The sequence below is a fragment of the Vigna radiata genome, chromosome 5 (assembly GCF_000741045.1).
Source record: "Vigna radiata var. radiata cultivar VC1973A chromosome 5, Vradiata_ver6, whole genome shotgun sequence".
NCBI lineage: Eukaryota > Viridiplantae > Streptophyta > Magnoliopsida > Fabales > Fabaceae > Vigna > Vigna radiata.
In genome coordinates this window covers 29,075,476-29,097,798 of record NC_028355.1, presented here as the reverse complement: position 1 = coordinate 29,097,798, position 22,323 = coordinate 29,075,476, and the positions used below count along the sequence as shown (strand labels likewise).

At 31.9% G+C, this 22,323-nt stretch overlaps 2 protein-coding genes across 2 annotated transcripts; one reads left to right on the top strand and one right to left on the bottom strand.

The window, feature by feature from the left end:
• The first annotated feature begins 950 nt into the window (after positions 1 to 950).
• LOC106762334 (phosphoglycerate kinase 3, cytosolic) lies at positions 951 to 5,203 on the top strand. Its single transcript, XM_014646197.2, has 7 exons — positions 951 to 1,120; positions 1,210 to 1,415; positions 2,074 to 2,151; positions 2,250 to 2,510; positions 2,606 to 2,923; positions 3,149 to 3,307; positions 4,815 to 5,203. Exons 2-7 carry the CDS (start codon positions 1,221 to 1,223, stop codon positions 5,007 to 5,009), a joined length of 1,206 nt encoding a protein of 401 aa, XP_014501683.1. The 5' UTR covers positions 951 to 1,120; positions 1,210 to 1,220; the 3' UTR covers positions 5,010 to 5,203.
• Positions 5,204 to 8,054: 2,851 nt separating this feature from the next.
• Positions 8,055 to 11,852, bottom strand: LOC106762222 (phosphoglycerate kinase, cytosolic). The gene is made up of 6 exons (XM_014645999.2): positions 11,338 to 11,852; positions 10,049 to 10,126; positions 9,670 to 9,930; positions 9,133 to 9,450; positions 8,811 to 8,969; positions 8,055 to 8,515 (listed from the first exon to the last, which is right to left on the bottom strand). Exons 1-6 carry the CDS (start codon positions 11,740 to 11,742, stop codon positions 8,306 to 8,308), a joined length of 1,431 nt encoding a protein of 476 aa, XP_014501485.1. The 5' UTR covers positions 11,743 to 11,852; the 3' UTR covers positions 8,055 to 8,305.
• Positions 11,853 to 22,323: the final 10,471 nt, after the last annotated feature.

The following is a 22,323-nucleotide window of genomic DNA, read 5'->3' as shown; positions in this document are numbered from 1 at the left end:
TTTAAAAAATACAAATTTTCTAACCGAGTTTTATTTAACTTATGATCTCAAATTTGATATTATGTGAATATGCTTTAAAACGAGTGTTTTATAAAATTGATGTCTTTTAAGTTCATGATTTTGAATATGACTTATGTATTGAATATGTTCGAAGAAACTTTTACTAATACGAGTGTTTTAAACTTAAAATCTTCAGTTATTAAATAGAAATGCCTTTTATTTAATAAAAGTGCACTTACTTTAAAGTCTAGATAAAATATTATGAAAATATGTCTTACCAATCCTTTAAATCAGAGTAAAACTTGCAAAACTAATATATCATGATCAACAAAAATAAAACCTCTATATCGAAAATGATCTTAATATTAATAAGTAAAATTAATAGTAAAACTTACGAAATTAAGTTAAACATTAACTTAATAATTTTACAATTGTATTTAATTTCTATTTTATGTAAAATGTTTAATAACATTGCAAAGACATATACAATTAAGATAAATAAGATTTAAAAAGTTATATTTGTAAATATCATAATAGTTTTAATTAATATGTTTTTTGATTAAATACACTTTTGAACTGTATTGTTTTGTAATATGAAAATTTGGTTCTTATATAATTTTAATAATATATTTGGTGGTTTAATTTCTCAAAATTAAAAAACCTTAATACCTTCACATTTAATTTAAATGCTATAATGAACCAAGTTTTTTAATATTTTCGAAAATTAAAAAAATTAAATCGGTAATTAAAATTTGTTATAAATTAAAAATGTCCATTCAGAAAATTACTTAAGACTAATGTTATGTTTTAAGATGTTCGTGAAATCAAACAATGGACCCAAAAAAAGGGGGCAAAAACGTTGGGCCGAGAATACTGCCATGTTTTGTCGCATTGAAAGTTCCTCCCTTTGGTCATCAGATTCCGCTTTTATAGTTCCAGCGCGCCCACTGTGCCACCCGGAAAAAAAGTTCCCAAACAGAGCAAATCAAGCCACAAACCCTCACACGTGTCGTACGCACGAGTGCTACCCACCTCTATAAATTTTCTAGAACGTTCCTACACGGGCCTCGTCCTAATCTCATCTCAACCACACTACACTGAGATTTCAACCTTACTTTTCGTGAGTTTCGCCCTCAAAGTTTGATTCTTTTTCCTGTTTGCTCTTCAGGGTTCTGATCCCTTTCTGGTTTCGGATTTGCGCTTGTGCAGATTTAAGGAGAATGGCTACGAAGAGGAGCGTGGGAACTTTGAAGGAGGCTGATTTGAAGGGAAAAAGGGTGTTCGTTAGGGTCGATCTGAACGTGCCTTTGGATGATGACTTAAAGATCACCGATGACACTAGAATCCGTGCTGCAGTTCCCACCATCAAGTACTTGATTGGTTATGGTGCCAAAGTGATCCTCGCTAGCCATTTGGTATGGTATATGTAGCTATTTTCGTGGTTTTAATGTGTCTGGGTGTGTTTTGTTTAAGTCTAGGAATGATTTGGAATCTGGATTTGTATGATCGTTGTATTTAATGTTTTGTTACTGTTGTGGTTTTACGTTGATTCTCTATTGGCTATGTGTGTTTGTTTAATTGATGGTGGTAACTGGGAAAACCATGTCTTTCACTGTCTTTTTTTTTTTGCTTTTAATATTTGAGGATTCAAATCTGAAAGGGAGAAAGAGGAAACTTAATTGTTACGAACATTGATGCTTGTTATATCTATAATTGCTTTTTGTCCATTTCTTTCTTACATGAGAGGATCTCTTGTTTTATAATTGTAGAAGTCATTTTTATTGTTGAGTTTTATTTCCCTTACTCCCAGCTCGGGTAACATGCCTCTTTATTGAAATTGGTTTTACTGTAATTAATTCAGTCCATTTAACGAGATCTGTAAAACATGTCAATTTGAATGACTGTTTTGCAACTAATGTAGCTGTTGGGATATCTTTCTTTTATTTTATTATTAATTTTTTTCTTTCGGGTTTATTAGTTAACGAGTTAACATAAAACCATGGATGTAAGATAAAAGTGATGTGAGTAGTAGTGACTCTAAACGTGATTTTTCCTTGACTATCCTGTTTCCAGGGACGTCCGAAAGGTGTTACACCTAAATACAGTTTGAAGCCTCTTGTGCCAAGGCTTTCTCAACTTCTAGAACTTGAGGTTTGCCTCTTATCTGTTCTAGTTTTTTATTTAGATGTTCCCCCTTTTTATTTTCTGATTTACTGTTACTTCATTGTGCCACTATCTATTGATTATAGGTTAAGATTGCAAATGACTCTATTGGGGAGGAAGTTGAGAAGTTGGTTGCAGGACTTCCAGAAGGTGGTGTTTTGCTTCTAGAGAATGTTAGATTCTACAAAGAGGAAGAGAAGAATGACCCCGAGTTTGCAAAGAAGCTGGCTTCTCTTGCTGATATCTATGTGAATGATGCATTTGGCACTGCCCACAGAGCTCATGCTTCAACAGAAGGAGTGGCCAAATATTTGAAGCCTTCTGTTGCAGGATTCCTTATGCAGAAGGTTTGTAGGACCTAAATGGTAGCTCCATTATGTATGTTGGCTAACTAATGTAATTTATGCAGTTGATTAATCTGTTATTTATTTAATTGTTTCAGGAACTTGATTATCTAGTTGGAGCCGTGTCTAACCCCAAGAAACCATTTGCTGCTATTGTGGGTGGGTCAAAGGTGTCTACCAAGATTGGAGTTATTGAATCCTTGTTGGAGAAAGTTAATATTCTTTTGCTTGGTGGAGGAATGATCTTTACCTTTTACAAGGCTCAGGGTCATTCCGTTGGGTCATCTCTTGTGGAAGAAGATAAACTAGACCTTGCAACTTCACTTCTTGAAAAGGCCAAGGCTAAAGGGGTTTCTTTGTTGCTTCCAACTGATGTGGTCATAGCAGACAAGTTTGCTGCTGATGCTAACAGCAAGGTACTAAGTTTTTTCTAGTTTAGTCCAGTGTTGCTAATTTTCACCCCTCCCTTATCATGGGAAGGCTCTCTTCAAACAAATGATCAAGCACGGACTGGGGAACATTTGTGAAATCTATGATTTAGAGATTTTATTTTTTACTCATTTCAGACATTCCAATGCACTTATAAATAGTAATGTTTCAATTGTTGAGATACACTTTTAACTTTATTTATATATTCTCAGATTGTTCCAGCCTCAAGCATTCCCGATGGATGGATGGGATTGGATATTGGTCCTGATTCCATCAAGACATTTAGTGAAGCATTGGATACCACCCAAACTATCATTTGGAATGGACCAATGGGTGTTTTTGAGTTTGAAAAGTTTGCCGCAGGAACAGAGGTATGAATGATAAAATATAGTAAATCATCCATTATAATTTTGAAAGCATAATCCAAATTAATGAAACAATTAAATTAAATGTGATCTACTACAAAATGAATTGACAGTGATTTATAGCAAAACATTCTTGCAATGTAATATCTTTCAAACAAATAGGCAAAACTTAGTTTGCTACTTATTTTGTTTTTATTATTTTATAAAGGAAAGTCACTTTTCTTCCTGTGGACGTGTGTGGGACACATAGGATTTACTATGCACTCGAGTCTTTTATAATGTATAATGAGAAGATTCACGTCTTACCTTTTCACTTATTCAATGTTGGACTTGTTAGATATATTAGATTATTGTATATCTTATATTTATCTTTTATCTTCATTTCCTTATGTTATTTTATTATTTTTTTGTTTGTATTTGGGGTTTAATCTATATTTCTTTTTTTATAAATAAAATATCCTATGTATATTCTTTACATAAGAGAAATTAATTTCGTACATAGTATTTTATTATAAATTTAATATTGTAGTTAGGTTTATTAGCTATATGTTATTTGTTAGGTATTGTTCTATTTGTTATCAGATTGGTATGGGATCATGTATATTTCTTTGCACGAGGAAAGTGTATTGGAAGATAAGATTAGTTTATAGTATATAAATGGATACAAATTTTATCTTCAAGTTGGTTTTGTAGAGTTCATTTAAATTTAAAATTTATTTTTTAACATGGTATTGTGGAGTTCATTTAAGTTTAAAGTTTATCTTTTAACATGGTATCAGAACCATGGATTAAATGTATATTTTTTGGTGTGAGAAAAGTGTATAGAAAGTACACATGGACTAATGATAAGACTAGTTTAGAGTACATAATAGGATACAAACTTTATCTTCGGTTTTGTGGAATTCATTTACAAACTTTATCTTCGGTTTTGTGGAATTCATTTAAGTTTAAGGTTTAGTTTTTAATATGGTATCAGAACTATGACTTAAGTGTATGATTTAAGTGTATATAAATGGATACATACATATATGGATGGATGTAAATCTCGTCATCTTGTCTTATGAATTGGTTTTATGGGTTGAGTTAGTCTTATAAATTGGTTTTATGGGTTTTATGGATTTTATGGGTTGAGTTAAGCTTAAAGTTTATTTCTTAATTATAATAATATAATAATATAAGATGAGATTTTATTCTATTTTCTTGTTTCATTTGGTTACATAGGTTAGAAAATGATAGTATATTATAATGTAATGCTTTTTTCATATTTATATTTGAGAGTTTATCGTTAAAAATGTAAGTTTTGCCTTTTTTATATTTACGCCTGTGTAAGTATATATTGCTATATATTTATATTTAATTGATATTAATATATGCCTATAACAGAAAGAAATGCTATCAGTGAAAAAACTTTTGTATACTGTGACATGTCAAAATGCATATATAAGAAGTGAATGATAGTAGTCAAAATGCTATCAGTTACCATTTCTTGATGACTACACCCTTTTGTGCACAGGCTATAGCCAAGAAACTGGCAGAGCTTAGTGGGAAGGGAGTAACAACCATCATTGGAGGAGGTGACTCTGTGGCTGCTGTGGAGAAGGTTGGACTTGCAGATAAGATGAGCCACATCTCCACTGGTGGTGGTGCCAGCTTAGAGCTTCTTGAGGGGAAGCAACTCCCTGGTGTCCTTGCTCTTGATGATGCTTGAGCAAATTCCTTTGAAGTTTATGCTTTTATTGTTACATTGAGAGCTGTAACTCATGTAGAGGCTTAATAGATGATAGGTTTCAAAATAAGAGGGTTTTGTGGCATTTATGTTGCCGAATTGAGCTTTATTGTAGTTCTTGTACAATGTCCATTTCCGAAGGAGTTTCCTTTTGTTACGTTCCTTTGGTTTTCTCAGCGTTGTTTTGGATTTGCTTCTAAATTGTTATTTTTGATTAGAAATTTATCTGCATGAAATCTCTTCGCTGGTTGAGTTCCAGCAACTTGGGATAAAAAGACAACTTGTGACAAAGAATGTTTTAATTGGATACAAGGATAAGTACTGTAATTTTAGAACCGAAAGTATCCTCTAAAGGCAAAAGCTGACCGCCAGGAATAAGTTTGGGTATGTGGCATTCAGCTTTAATGAATAAGTTTGGTTTTTGGTTAACCAAATTTGTTATGTAACTGTGTTGTGCTTATTTTTTCGGTGTAATTTTTAATTTCGGTAGACAATTTAATGTTTACAAAGTATTTGTGAATCGGTAACTGATATCGGACATTTTTATTTTTCGGTTAAATATTTTTTTCTTCTATTATCATATGTTTTTTATTTTTGTTTTTCTTTTTTAATTTTATTTCATTTTAATCCTTCTTCTCAATGAAATTTATGGATTTAGTTCTCAAACAACAATGACACTAAAGAATGATAACATGAGTACAACTTTTGGATGTTTTTGTAAAATTAAAAGTTACTTTTTTTAATTGAAGCTCGGATTAGGTTTTTTTAAAGGTTTTTTTCTTCCATCAAAATTAACATAAGGGTGATTTGATGTCAAAGACGTTTTCAACGAAAATCTGTCATAGGAAAAAACACTTAAGCAAGTTAATTTTTTGTTTTTTGTTTTTTTTTTTTTTTTTTGCGTTTAGGGATGTTATTTGAGTTAAAATGTTGATGTTACAATGTAGGTTTGGAAATGGTTTTCAAAGTCTCTTTGTACCAAATGAGAGATTCCTAAAAAACAACGGACTACACTATGTTGAGGGAGAGATACACCTAATTAAAGGAATTGATCCCAATCGATGGTCCTATTTTGAAACAATGGAAATTGTTAAGGATTTTAAATATGATGGAGATTTTAAACTATGGTGGGAGGGGTCCAAATAAAGACTACAGAACAATATGAGAATACTGAGTGATGACAAAGAAGCATTATACTTAACTAATTATGTAGAGGCCAATGACAAAGATGTTCAAATATATGTCGAACATGTTCCTAGTGAGACTTAAGTAATTAACTTTATTGTTGTTGGTGTAGTGGACGAAAATATTGGTGAAGAGATAAAGACAAGACACGTGGAGACCATAGAGGAAGAAGTTAATGTGGTTGAGATAAAGGTAAACATAACTGAGAAAGAGACAAATGTGGCTTAGGAAGAGGTGAACATGGCTGAGGAAGATGCTAATGTGGTTAAGGAATAGGGGTATGTGGTTGAGGAAGAAGAAGAATGGTCAGCTGAAGATAAAGTGGATGACAATGAAGAAAAAAGAATGACATATGATAATGATGAGTTTGGGATTGAGAATGAGAGGGTGGTACATGTATGTGCTCAATACTTCCATACATCCATGAAGATGTAAATATCAAAATTTTACATCAAGGGTTTAATATTAGTAATTCAGTTATACATGTTAGATGAATGCTCATATAGATGTGGTATATAACTTAATTTTTCTCTTGTTCCTTCATCTATTTTTCAAGTAGAAACAAATGGGATTAACTAACAGAATATCTCCCGTAAAGGTTGTCATAAAGCATTCCACTTTCAATTCATATAAGATAACAATATTTTCGGATTAACTAACAAAATACAATACAAATGTTTTAGTAACATCACTATTCAAAACATTAATACTACCACACAATATTACAATACTAATCACAATCGTAAAATTGTTTCAATTTCAGGTCTCTTTCATCAAACCATTCAAAGTAGTTACTATGTAAATTATTCTACAATAAAAAATTAAAACCATTAATAAAAACTTCATCACTATAAATAAAACATTTTCTCACTTAGTGTCCAATTTCTACATCTAAAAAATAATTCCTTTGTTCTTCAAAATAGTTACCTTCAACAACAACAATCTTTTTCCATTACTAGAAAGTTTTGATGCTAACTATGAAAACGATCTACATGTTTACGACATTCTGGAACCAATGCTTTCTCTCGTGCATCCAAATCCTCCATTGTCAAATTTCATTACACTACAACAATGACTTCGAAACTAAATTATCTATATGGTCAAACCATATATCTCCAACCCCTCCCTCTATTCCCACGAAAACAAAAAATCAACTTATTTACGTATCTTACTAAATAAGACCAACTCCAACCTTTTACTCTTCGGATTTCTTCCAAGGTTAAATGTCGATGTCATATTTTATGAACTACATATCAAGCACACCTCTAATCCCACACATCAGGTGATATGAATTTCGGTTAAATAAGAAACTCCTAAAGAATCCTAATATGAGCTTCGATTAAAAAAAGATAGCTTTTAATTTCAGAAAAACATAAAAAAATTGTACACATCTCATCGCATGCGGTATACTATTAATTAAGTCTTACAAAAATTAACGTGATCGATGTTAAATGATTAAATCAACAAATTTCATTAAAGAGAAAGATGAAAATAAAACAAAGTTTAAAAAAAAAAAGACTAAAATAAAAAACATTTAATAGTTAAGAGATATATATATATATATATATATATATATATATATATATATATATATATATATATATATATATTTAACATAAGGAGATTAATTCTATATATACTTTTTCACTGTATCCAACAAAATAGCTTCTGGCAGCAACCAATAGATTTATTTGAATTTAAATTAGATTACACTGGCAGCAAATTTTGCAACATACCTTTCATCTTCTGTTCTTACAATAATCATCGTAGTTGTTTAAGAATTGTTACACTGTGTAGCCGGGGTCAAATGGCGCCAGTCAGGAGTGTGACATAACACAAATCAAAGAGCAAAATGCTTCTGGCAGCAACTCAAGGATTTATTTGAATTTATGGCTCTCAGCCAGTGTTTACAGTTACACGCAATTTATGAGTGAAGTCAATAACTCAAGCATGATTAAATTTACACTAACAGACTCAGAATAACTCAAGCATGATTAAATTTACAGTAACAGACTCGGATCGGTCCTAAAATACATGCTCTTTCACAAGACTGACAACTCAGGATGGGAAAATTTTCCAAGCTGAAAATTGTCTTACACAGGGACTGGTGTGGCTTCATCAAGAGCAAGGACTCCAGGAAGCTCTTTGCCTTCCAATAACTCCAAACTGGCACCACCACCAGTAGATATGTGGCTCATGACATTGGCAACTCCAACTTTCTCTACAGCTGCAACAGAATCTCCTCCTCCAATAATCGTGGTGACCCCCTTTTGACTGAGGTCAGCTAGCTTCTTGGCAATAGCCTGAAAGAAGGGTACAAAATGTAAATTATGTACGGTGCACACATTTATTAGCCAAACAGAATAGGTTATTCGTAAGCCGACATTTGAATCACCCCTAATCGGACACATTATTTTCATAAATGAAAAGCATATAGTATATGGAGATGTACAAGTCACATCACGAAAACTAACTCCTACTGTATATTACTGAGAGTATACGCATCAATTTGAGTGGACATTGTTTATATTTACAGAACATATGTTTGCTTTAAAATGTAATGTGAACAGAGCTCCTTATTAGTGTGTTCTCGCTTACCTCTGTACCAACAGCAAACTTGTCAAATTCAAACACTCCCGCTGGTCCATTCCATATGATGGTTTTGGTTGTATCCAATGCTTCACTGAATGATTTAATAGAATCTGGACCAATATCCAATCCCATCCAGCCATCAGGGATAGCAGATGCTGGCACGACCTAAAAGGTTAAGGAAGAATTTAAGTGCTAGTTGCAAATGATTCAGATTGAATAAAGAATAATATTACAAGTAAGCGTTTGCAATATTATTAATATTTTATGTGGTTTAACTTACTGTGACCGATATCTTTACCTAAAGAAGCTTAGAAACCAGAAAACAAACCTTGCTATTTGCATCGGGAGCAAATTTGTCTGCAATCACCACATCACTTGGTAACAAGAGAGACACCCCCTTTTCCTTGGCTTTTGCAAGTAGTGATGTAGCAAGATCCAATTTATCTTCCTCTACAAGGGAAGAACCCACTGAAAAACCTTGTGCCTTGTAAAATGTGAAGATCATTCCTCCACCAAGAAGAAGGATATCAACCTTTTCTAAAAGTGACTCAATCACTCCAATTTTAGATGAGACCTTGGAACCACCAACAATGGCAGCAAATGGTCTTTTTGGGTTTGATACTGCCCCAACAAGGTAATCAAGTTCCTAAAAAATGAACAATCCACGTGAAAATAGTTATTAAAAACTTTTCCTAGTAGAGTAATTGACATTTTAGATAAAGTTTCATTTTACATCAAGTGATAAAACTTATTAATTTTATAAGATCATTCACAATGAAAATGGTGGTATTGTGGCATTGAGATTTTCAGGAGCTTTACTTTTGCAGAATTTTAGAGTTAGCTAAAAGCGAAGCGATAAACACACCTTTTGCAAAAGAAAACCAGCAACAGATGGCTTCAAGTATTTAGTAACCCCCTCTGTTGATGCATGTGCCCTATGAGCAGTACCAAATGCATCATTCACAAACAGATCTGCTAGAGAGGCAAGCTTTTTTGCATGCTCAGGATCATTCTTTTCTTCCTCCTTGTAAAACCTCACATTTTCTAGAAGAAGAACACTTCCTTCTGGAAGAGAAGCCACCAACTTTTCCACTTCTGGACCAATACTATCCTCAGCCTTGACAACCTGCAAATTATTCAAATAAAAAAAATCAGTCAAGAACATTGTCATAACCACCAGGAAAATTACAACACTCAAAAGATATCTTCATACATATTCCACAATAATCAATACATAAACATACCGGGAAACCAAGGAGTTCAGAAATCCGAGGTACAAGAGGAGCCAAGCTGTATTTGGGAGTGACACCCTTCGGTCGCCCCTAGACATTATATGAAAAATTGCAGCAATTCAACTTACAAGTTCAACCATAATAGTACACACAAATGTTCTACTAATTGAAGCACCCTTTCTCTCCTAATATTTTTTAAGAAAATAACCACAAGCATAAGCACAGACCCAAAACTCAAAGCATATAACTAAACTTCAAAATTATTAAATATGACAAGGCAAATACAGCATAATTGGCAAGAATTAAAAAATCCACGAAACCCCCGTTAATCTACATACAGAGTTACATAAAAACTGATTTTAGAAAAAAAAAATCGAAAACAAAAAGCTCTTTTAAGTAAATAAATCACTTAAATTCCCTCAAAAGATGAGCACAACAAGGTTATAACTTGCAGTGGAAATTCCCTCACAATTACTGATATAGTTGGAAATTGGAGACAACTTGATGAATGCCTCACCAAAGATTACGGAAAATGGATAATTTCCAACAATTTGTAAACAATTATTAAAAAAATAGAAAATTTGAGAGGAGATTGAAAGATAAAGATGTTACAATCACAAACGCTTGAATTAACAATTCAAACATAAGAATAAGAACCTATATCACTCACAGAACATAAGATTCAATTCAATATGAGTCTAAACTATTACAGAAGTTACCATAAACCTATTTATACTATGAGCCAAGACTACTGGGTTCGTCCACTAGTTAGAGTCATCCAATAAGTAATGTCGTAGAAAGTCTCTAATTCCAAAAATGTAGAAACGAATACAAAATATAAAATTATTATTCTAGTCTAAAGTCTCCTATTTTTATCTTTCATTCATGCACTCATCCCAAATGCAGCTGAAATCAAAGACACGGAGACACAAAAAAACCTTAAGGAGACCGAAATTGCATACTGCGTTTTAAAATATCGGAGCAAATATACCACATGGTCCGAGATGCTACTTAAGTTTCTTTAGTTATTAAAAATTTTGGTTAGATAGAAGTAGCTTCCATACTGCATTGCTAGAACTTCACGAAAAGAGTAGCACAATACCCTTGTCACCCCGATCTAGATGGAACTCGAATTCTCTAATTCTAACTGAATAACACTGCAAAAGTAAATAAACGAGCACAAATTTTTCGAGAATCATTCAATTCTTCTCACTATGTATTTCCAGGAGAATAAAATCAGATGAGTAAAATAAGATCACAGACCATGCCGGAAGTGAACGTAGGAAAAAGAGAGGACAAACCAAGTGGCTAGAGAGGATGACTTTGGCGCCGTTTTCAACGAGGTATTTGATGGTGGGAATGGCGGCTCGGATTCTGGTGTCGTCAGTGATGTTCTGGTTGTCGTCGAGCGGGACGTTGAGGTCTGCCCTCACGAACACCTTCTTTCCTTTCAAGTCCGCAGTAGTGAGGTCGCCCACGCTCTTCTTAGCCATCGACACCACCCCTCTACTGCCCCTCCCGATCCTCACCGCCGCCACCCGCGCCGCCACATTGGCCGCCAGCAGCGGGTCGGCCGCCCTGAATCCCAGGTAGCGCGTGAGCGGACGGACGCGGAGGGAGGAGGAGAGCTGCACGCGCGAGGAAGACGAGGTGGAGGTGGCGGAGTGGAGCAGAGAGAAAGTGGTGGGGGCAGCGGCTGAGGCCATTGCAGAGAGAGAGAGAAAGAAAGAGAGTGTTTGATTTGAGTGAGTGTGAGGAAAATCGAATGAGAAAGAAGAGGTTTGCTGATTTATTATTTGGTGAAAGGAGAGAGACGAAAGATGTGGACGTGAAGTACAAAGGGTTAACGATTGGGTGTGGTGAGAGGATTTTGGATTTCTCTTATCGTTCAGGAGAGGTTCAAGATCTTCCTTGCTTTTTCGTTTTTTTTTTTTTAATTGTATAATGATTCCATAATAATTTTTACATTAATTTCACACGTACTATAAAAATAAAATAAATTTTTGTATTTTTTCATTAAAAAAAGAAAGTAAAAAATAAAAAATTGAAATAAATTAAAAATTTTAGATATTTTTTTTTATTCCGTCCACTTTCTACTTCAAACACCCCTGTAAGTTTCTGTTTGCAAATTCTTCTGCTTAAACATTTTAGTTTATTAGTGCTAATGTCATCAATCAATGAAGACAAAACTGCATTTTTGCTCTCTCTATTTTTCTAATCTTAATTTCGAGCTTAAATAAATTATTTTGGTTTGCGTAAGTATTGCTTATATTTTACTTGTGTTTGTTCATTTTTAACTTTATTAACTTAATCACATTTTAAACCCTTTTGGGAATCATGCAAATGAACAATAAAACATTATTTTCTCTAAGACCATAGTGCAATGGGATTTTTTTTTTAATAAGTTAATCACAAGCATCATACCATAGATTAAAAAGAAAAAAAAATTGGAGGAGAAATCCACTCTCAAAAGTCTTTAGATGTGAGTTTTTTTTTTCTTCTCTCATAATTTTAGGGATAGATTTGAGAGAGTGAAAAAGAAAAAGGAAAATAAAGACTAGGAATGAATCTTCTTCCACAAAGATGTTGTGGTACTCCAAATTTTATAATTTTGTATATGTATAATTATAATTTATGATAATTAAATTTGGTAGACTTTTATTTTTCTTTATGAAACATGTCATTTAATATTAATATATAAAAAAATATAAAATTAAATTTGGTAGATTTTTTTTTTTATTTTCTTTCTTTTTCATCTGGATTTACTTATATTTTTGTTTTATTTTGAAATAATAAAAGTAATTCTTTTGTCTTATTTGATATTAAAATATTAGTATCGTATTTTTTTGTCTCATAAGTCTTTTACATATAGTAATATTTTATTAAAAAAAATAATTATTATGGTTTTTCATAATTTGTTTTTAATTATGACTTTATTATTATGGATTTTTTTAATAATTATTTTCTTTAATATTTAATTAAACTTTGATACTTTGTTCATTGGTTGTTAGTACGTTGTCATATGAGGACTTTGATATCAGGCTTGGCAACATAAAATTTCATCTAAATCTTCAATCTCTAGATCGACTTCCAAGTCTAACTTTTTAGACTAGTTGATTTCAATTTGGTCTATTGTTGTCTTTTATTTTTACTCTTTACTTGTGTGTTGTAATCCTTGTTTTTTTCATTAATGAATAAAACTTCATTTTCTTAAAATGTATTTATTTTTTTTATTTTTACTTTTTGCCTATAATAAAAAAGGGAGAGAAAAACTTATAAATTAGTGCAATTACTACTTACATGTTTGTATGTTTGTAAGTTTGAAATTTGTACATAAAATTATATATGCTTTTAAACAAGAGATTCTTTTATCATTATAAAAAAGGAGGAGATTGTTATCAACGAGGAACATTGACATCTTGAAGACATTTAGTTTTGATGATGTTACAAGATGAAGACTTGGAGACTCTTGTTACAGTTACTTTTAAAGCATTTTGTAGTAAAAGTTGTATAGGAACAACTCTGTCAATGAAAGCATACTTAGAAGTTTTTCCTTCTAGAGAAACCTTGCGCAGATAATTGATTATTTGGTGTAATAATTGATTATCACGAGCTTAAGAGGAAAAGAAATGCTCGCGTAGATAATTGATTATTGCTCAGGATGATTGATTATCTCTGTTTGTTTCAGTATTGCGCAAATCGTGAAAATAATTAATTATTCCTCAAGATGATGGATTATCAATTTTTGAAAACTCCATAACAGACACAAATAATCGATTATCACTTGTGATAATCGATTATCACTGACAGTTGGGATTGGGAGTTAACTTTTCAGTTTTTGACCTCTAGGCTATATATACATTTTGCTAAACCTCATCAAGGTTCATCTAAGTCATTTTGAGAATACAGAAGCGCTCTGGGGAAGTTCTCAAGTGTTAGAGTTGCTCAAATCAAGCCTTGTGAATAGGAGAAGCTCGCGCTTAGTGTGTCTAAGGTCGGAGTGGTTCTCTTCAAGTTGATTGAGTTTGAAGTCTTCCGTTCGTTTTGTCAAAGGAATGTGTTTTCTTTTCTAAATTTCTATTTCATCTTATTGTAATCTGCAAACTACATTTTAGTGAAATAGTTAATCACTCTTTAGTGATTAACAACTGGACATAGAATCTTTTGATTCGAGCCAGTATAAAAATCATTTGTTTTGATTTTCTCTGACCTTACACTTTTAGCATTCTAACTGTTTGATAAAAGTATTAAAAGAAAATCACGATTTTTTAAAAGAACTAATTCACCTCTCCCCTCTTGGTTATTGACCATAACACACTCATTTTTATTAAATGTTTTATTCCATTGCGCGATACCGATTGTTCCAACAGATCAAAATATGAAATTTTGTGATTCTATAATGGTCCATTCACTCAAAGTGAATGGTTCCACTCGCTTGAGCGAATGAAGGAACTCACAGCGAGTCAAGCAATTCGCTTGAGCGAGTTGTGTGAGACAGGGGAGATGTTTTGGTGATTTTAAGTTGATTTTGATGTGTTTGATGAATGGAAATTGTTGTGGGATATGTTCATTGATGTACAATGACATGGGAATGAATTTAATTGACTACATTGGTTGGAAATTTTGATGAAGTATGATAAAATATTGAATGGTTATGAATTGATGATTAAAGTTGAATTGTGTATGATCATAAATGAAGTAATTTGTGAGTTGATTTGTGAATCTGTGCTACTTAGTAAGTTAGTCGTATTTCTGTTTTGCTTTAGTAAGCAAGCAAAGGAAATTTATTGTTGAATTACTTTGATAAGTAGGAAGATAATATTGGTCTAAGATACTTTGGTAAGTAGACATATGAAAATTATAATGGGTTGTTTTGGTAAACAAGCATAATAAGAAGTTGTAATGTTGTGTATAGTAAGTATGCTAAGTTTTGTTGATTATTGTAATTGAATAGAGTATTATGAGTGTTTTATATGTTTGTTTCAGTTAGTTCACCCTGTTGTCTATGTTAGTGTTTGTGCATGTAAATTATTATCATCGTATAATATGCTATATTATACGGGAGAAGTGGATGTGAAAGAGGAACATGAAGCAATGTTAAATGTAATATATTACTTACATGTGAATATTCAAGAAACCAAAAGTATATTGCCATTCCAACTTTGTTTCAGATTAAAAGAGTTCTTTCATTCTTTCATTTGCATTGCATTTTATTTCACATTTACTATACATTGATACATATAAATATATGTCATTCACTCATTCAATTCTGAATTTTCATTCATTCATTTCATGCATCAATCCGAGATAGTAATACTGTATTACGATTTTTCTTGAAATTCCATTTTTGTAAGCATAGATCAAGTTCACGTGTTTGCATTCCATGTATTCTTCTATATATTTCATGCATCATTTAGTCTTAGTAGATACATGCATTTGCATTATTAGTTAGTTTTCTTTCCTTTTCAAATTCAGATTTTCTCCTATTATGGATAATCACAAAATAAAATATTGATTGTGAAATATAATTATAATTACTTTATTGACGGATAGCGTTAGTAATATCACTCTTGTTAACCATTTTGTCTTCATTGATAATTTTTGTTGTTGTTGGTAATACCACTTTATGAATGGATCATAATCCATCGACAATATTCTGTCAGTATATACAAAAAATTCTTGTAATGGAATGAAGCTTATTGAGAGTGAGAAAGCTTCTTGAAAGCCAACATCATGAGTTAGAACGATCACAAAGAAAAAATCTATTTCACACTAAAAATTTTAAAAATATTTGTTCTTTTTACTGTAGATAGCGACCTTTGTTGTAACTGTTGTAGTTTAATGGAAAAGGTAGCCTTAAATACTACACTCCATCCAAAATTTTAAAACCTTTATTCGATTAGAGATAAGAGAGAGATAGTAGTTAATAATCTATACCTAGGTAATTAAAATGAAGTAAATCATCTAAATAATAAAATTAATTACAATCCACATGGAATATATGATTTCAAATAAGTATTTCCAAAGAAATGGTTCTGATACAAGTGATGATATGAGTTACATTTGTTTATTTATTTTAGAAGATCAATTATTACTTGGATGAGTTCAAATAAATATTGATTTAAAAGACTATCCTATTTTAGAAACCATATGTTGAAAAGGATAAAATTGAGTTGAAAAGTTTATGTTTTCAACAAAACATTATTTCTGCTAATTAAGAAAGCGAGGAATTTATGCAGCAGCAGATCTATTTCTGCTAGATAACTGAATCAACAAAAAATGTATTTCCATGAAGAAACCAACCATTATTGATCCAATAATTAGTCATTATTGTAATTGAAACAACTACCACGCAATTAGAAATAGAAATAGATTAAAGTAACTATAAGGCTGCGTTTGCTATAATTTGTACCAAATATAGCACTTAGGAAATTGAAGTCATATTAAACATGCAGTTGTCAGGTGAAGGTGCAGACCAGGTTTTTGTGAAAAGAACCTTTACCACCTTCTTCAATCCGAATTTCACTTTCTATTGTCATCGTCATGATGACCAGCATTTTCGTTGAGCCTAAAGTTATTTGGAAGAGGGATTAGACCACCGAACAGCAACTGAGGCCGAGCTTCAGTTCCTACACTGGCTGGAGAAGAAGCTGTTGTTTCACTGAGAGATGACGGTGGAATTTGTGGTGTCTGAAAACTGGTAGGCCTAAAGTTTTGAGCCAGCAGATTAGGCCTCTCATTGTGGAACTGAGCCAGAAGTTGTGCATTCATTGTGTTGAAGTTGGCATTCGGTTCCCTTGGACGAGCACCAGCCAAGGGGTGAGGTGAACGAAAAGCTCCCGTTGAAGACCCTTGAATGTAAGGAGCAAAGCTACCATTTGAGGATGGCTTGATCCTCCCCCAGTTGAGAGCTTGATTATCCTCATGAAGTTGAAAGGGAGGAATGCCAACTCTAGGGCTAGGCCTATGAATTGGAAATTTTGCACTTGGAAACTGAACTGTGGGGAGCTTAACGGTTGAGGGAAATCCATTTCCCTGTGATGCATCAAGTGTTGATCTGTCAGCTGTCACTGGAAGCATGCAGCTGTTTGGTAGATATGGTAACATTTTAGAAGACACCATTTCCCACTTTTCAGCTAATTCTCTAGCAGTTTTGTTCCTTATAATTTGCAAATCTGGATCTCCAAATTTGACATTCCAGTTACCTAGACCATACTTTTTAACAAAACTCAATAAAGCCTCAAGTTCCAACTCAGACCAATCATCATCAATGTTTAGAAACCCTGAACGTGCCCTTGAGATTCTGGAGCCGGTATTTCCAGAATTGGGTGCAGAAGCTAGAGCTAAACCATTCTGACAAAAATCATGAGTTTGGTCTAGTTAGCAAGGTGATGAAAGGTTTCCATCAAAACTACAATGAGAAGTAATCTTTGTAAAGAAACTAAAAATAGGTGTAGAAATCATCCTACCGCTAAATTGGAAGAGGAGTTGAAAGTATTTTTTGCCTGAGTAGTACAATCCAATGGAGATGAACATTGAATATTTACACCTAAAAAGGAAAATTCCGCTTAGTTATAGCCCAGTTTTAAGGTGATATCACAGTCTCTATATATTTGATTTTGTTTTGTATCAAATGTCAATGTTTGGATTCCTTACCTTTCCAAGATGCAGCAGCATTCATTGCAGCATTCATTGCAGCAAGTTTACTGCGCATAATTGTCTCAAAATGGAAGAGATTATTCATTGCTGGTCCTGAACATTTAGGAGTTGTGTCCATCAATACCTTCTCTTTCCCTTTTGTAGTTTGCATAGGTTCAGCTGACCCTAAACTTTTATGGACTGTGTTCATCGAAGTAACTTTTTCTTTCCCTTTTGTAGTTTGTCTCGGTGGAGCTAAACCAGAACTTCCAAAGGGCTCCTTCTGTGTGTTCATCCAAGATAGTTTTTTCCCCCCTCTTATAGGAAGCTTCTCACTGCTTGAACACATTTTACCTTGAAGGCAACATTACACAAACAAAACAAACACTTAGGTAGTGGACTTACCGTTTCCTCGTTTTGTCGGGATCTTCATCAGCACACGCTGCTTCTGTTCGATACATTTCAGTTGCATGTGGTTGAATTTGTAACAAAGAGTTTACAAGACATTCAGTATCAGTTGATATGTTTCTTGTCTCCTCTGAGTTGGTATGCCTATTGATTGATTACATGGAATAACACACTTTACTAGCATGATTTTCAAACACAAGTGTCTCAAACAGCCTAAGTAGATGGCTAAATAAGAACATAGTCCGACATAAATTATTAACGAAAACAAATATATAATAAAAAATATCACACTAAATAAATCAAGCTACATATTATTAAAAGAAGGGAAAGTATTACCTAAGCAGCATAGGTTCCGAAATCTTGTTTCCTTCGACAGTTCCTTCTTTTTTACCAACTTCACTTTTGTCTAATTCAGTTGGTTCATGGGGCTTGCGATTGTGGAGCATAAAAATCATTATATGCATAGCAGTAACAAATACTATCCATGGAACATATATATATATATATATATATATATATATAAACATTTCATGATACTTAGTAAATATAACTTGCGATTTCAATATGAAAATATCTCTATATATATAAAAATCAAAACTCTAAGCATAAGAAAGATGGTTAAACAAATTTCATACTAAAAGCATACCTCGTCAACTGAGGGGAAACTCGAGGACTCTGGCTTAACAGCTTCATGTTCAGACAATTTTAATTTCTTTTTGTCGGAATGACTTGAGGAGGATTTTTTCTGCTTCTTTTTTCTCTTAAATTTCTCTTTTGGCTTTGAAAGATCTTCATTGTTTGATCCATCAGGAATAGGCTTCAAATGAAACAAATAAAAGTAAGTGTACATTTCAATAAATCAAACTAATTTTTCCATATATATATATATATATATATATATATATATATATATATATATATATAAATATTGAGCATAATTACGAGGGAGAACGTAACACTAGTGATAAAAGGGTTTATATTAAGGCATAACATTCAACATATAAAATATTTATCATAAATGTAAGTTTGATTATAACTGTGACAAGTCATGTAGTCCCACTTTTATCAGGCCACTAATTATTAAACAATAATTATGAATTTTTCCAAAAAAAATATATATATTAAAGCAAGGTATATAATGTATAAGTTAAGTAATTGAAGAACATAAAATAATTACAAAATAAAGGTGTTTTTTTTGTTCGGTAAGAAAATAAAAAGTGAGTTAATATATATTTAAAGAGACATATTATTTTTATACAACTACTAAATATTGCAGAAATTGTTTATATATGGACTATATGCTTATGTAATAATTATTAAGGGTTAATTATTGTATCATAAATGGTGCATCATGTAGCTAATTTATCAAAGGAAGAAATCGAAGTCATTACAAAAGGCAAAAGGAAGCTTACAGCATTCTCCCCTGGAGCATGTTCTACCTTGTCTGAATTGCAATCAGCACTGATCTTACTAGCATCTGATTTTGAAGACATTCTTCAACAAGATTTTTCACTGTTTATCTACAAATGAAATAATGAAATCATGAGGACAAAATGTGTGTTAGAGTAATCATGTCACTGGAAGATCACCAAATCAGACCTCTGAATAAAAAACAAGAGTATATATATAACTATTAGTAATATTAATATCATGTGAGTACATGTGTAAAAAGTCCAATTTACGTTTAATTAAAAAAAGAAGAAGCCAAATTAAAACTTGAATTTAGGGCTAAAATATTCAATCCATTTAGGGTTTCAAATCTCTATAAAGCTTATATATATGACTAATTAGCTCCACTTCGAAATTTGTTATTAAGTTGTTTATTGACAGTAAAGAAATATATAAATATGAGAGTTTTGATGTAATCCAAAAAGTATATTTAAAAAGAGTTTTTTTTTTTTTAATTGGATCGTTAAATTTAATATATAAGTAATATTAGTTAATATAATAAATAACTAATATTTATATGAGTATTTAAGTTTATTTTCACAAAACAGTACCATGATTCCTGATGTAAAACGGTTACTTTTGTACTAATAAAGAGTTGAAATTGAGATAAACACAACAGCTACAGAAGAGACTGTCAGTAAAAGAATGGGTGGGGAGTAAAAGAAGCTGTCAGTAAAAATTTTAATGGCCCACATAATCAAATCTTGAATAAGTAAATCATCAAAATAACACATTAATCATAGTCGCAAAATCTATTTAAGAGGCTAAATTTACACGAGGAGTTTAACCCATCAAAGGTAACAATGAACACAGCAACTATAAGTATGACATTTTCACAAAGGATAAAGATACTTCGACAATATTTTCTTGACAACATTTAAACATCATCATACGTGTCATTGTGTGATTGGTCCATGGTGGTGTCATTGTGTCATTTGGACCAATCACACAATGACACATATGATGATGTTCAAATGTTATCAAAAAAATGTTGTTTATGTATCATTACCCTTTCACAAAAGCAAAAATTAGAAGGTGGTGGCTCTTTTTCTCTCTTCCCTCTCTCTATGGATGAAAATAACTCTATTAAAATTTAGAAAAATGTATTTCTAACAATTTTTTACAACAGTTTATGTGTAATTTGTAATTGATCTGTTTTAGATATACAAATCAATAAAATGGTAACATATAATCTATTGTTAAAAAATTGTTACGATCCTAAAATTTAATTAATGGAAATATGACAGATCATCCAAAAACAATGAATTGATAAAGAGTGAAGGTTCAAAAGTAGTGAAAAAAAATTGATTTAGCCTTTGATGATGCATGGAATGGGAAAAGAAAAGAAGAAGATTAAAGAATGAAAGATGATGTTGGTGGGTGAAGCATGAAAAAGGAAGAACTAACCTTGAATAGTTATGGTAAGGTGAAGAAGTAATGAGAGAGAGAGAGAGAGGGAAAGAAAAGAAAAGAAAAGAGTGATGATGATTATGAAAGAAGGAAATAGAGAGTGTGAGATTTAAAGGGGTGAAGTCCATGGAGATGATGAGTATGAGACATATGTTAAGGTGGTAACTGGCAAGAAGCGCGTTCACACTTGCATTTCCCAGAGCCATTTCAGTTCTTAGCTGGAATTTTGTTCTAAAGGGAACGTTAAAGTGTAGCATATTAGGGATCTGCCTTGTTTAACTTGACAAAATGACAGAAGCAATCAACTCCTAAACGTTTTCAACTTCAATCAACTGTATTTCTTTTAATATCTCATTAATGTCTTTCTCTCAAAATTAATTCTTTTCTCTACCCTATTAAACCGTATGTATTTTTAATGTACATAATTATGAGCTTTTGTTTCCACATAACATAGCTATCCCCCCACGTATGTATATTAATTAGACCTTTATTTTTATTTCTTTCTGTAAAACATGGGTCCATGCCTCTTAAATAATTATTTTTAATAAGTTTACACTATAATATCCTTATGTCACATATGGGTTTTTTTTTTCTTTAAATATGTTTTCTTTTAGTTTATAGGTGTTTACTTTTTAAGTTTTTCTCTAAATCTAAATTTGAGTTAGGGTAAATTCGTGTGAATGTAAAGTTTGGATTACAAAGGAAAAATATTATTTTTTTTGTTCGAAAATGATTAGTAGAGAAATTTTTTTATTAAGTTTATTTTCTACACTCACCAATGAATGAAAAACAAGGTAGAATATGTTAAAGTAACTGATATTTTTCTAAATTATCGCTGTGCATAATAAATGTATGAGTAAGTTTATAATAATGATGTAATTACTTAATTTTAATTTACTCCTTTTTAACTTTAAAAACCACAATTTTCTTTTATTTCTTGCTTTATTACATCTTACTTTCTTCCCTCACTTTATTTCATGTGCCTCTACTATGTAAGGTTATATTTATGATAGTAAAAGAAAATAAAATTATTTCTTTTGGGAATTAATTTTTTTTTTATTGATATTTTTATATTATATACGTTGGAAGTCCTATATCGATTAGAGATAAGTCAATTTATAATATATAAGTGGGGTGCAAATGTCACCTTATCTCTAGTGGATGTGTTCCAACACACCCCCTTCACGTCGAGGTATAGATATCTCGAACGTGAGAGAAGAATTAATGGATGGTCCGATAGTGACCCGACAATTATTAGAAAGTGGTTTTTAAGCCTAACTCAACCCCACAAAATCGGCTAGTAAGGTGAAGTTTTCACCCACACACACATAGATATATTTATATATATATATATATATATATATATATATATATATATATAT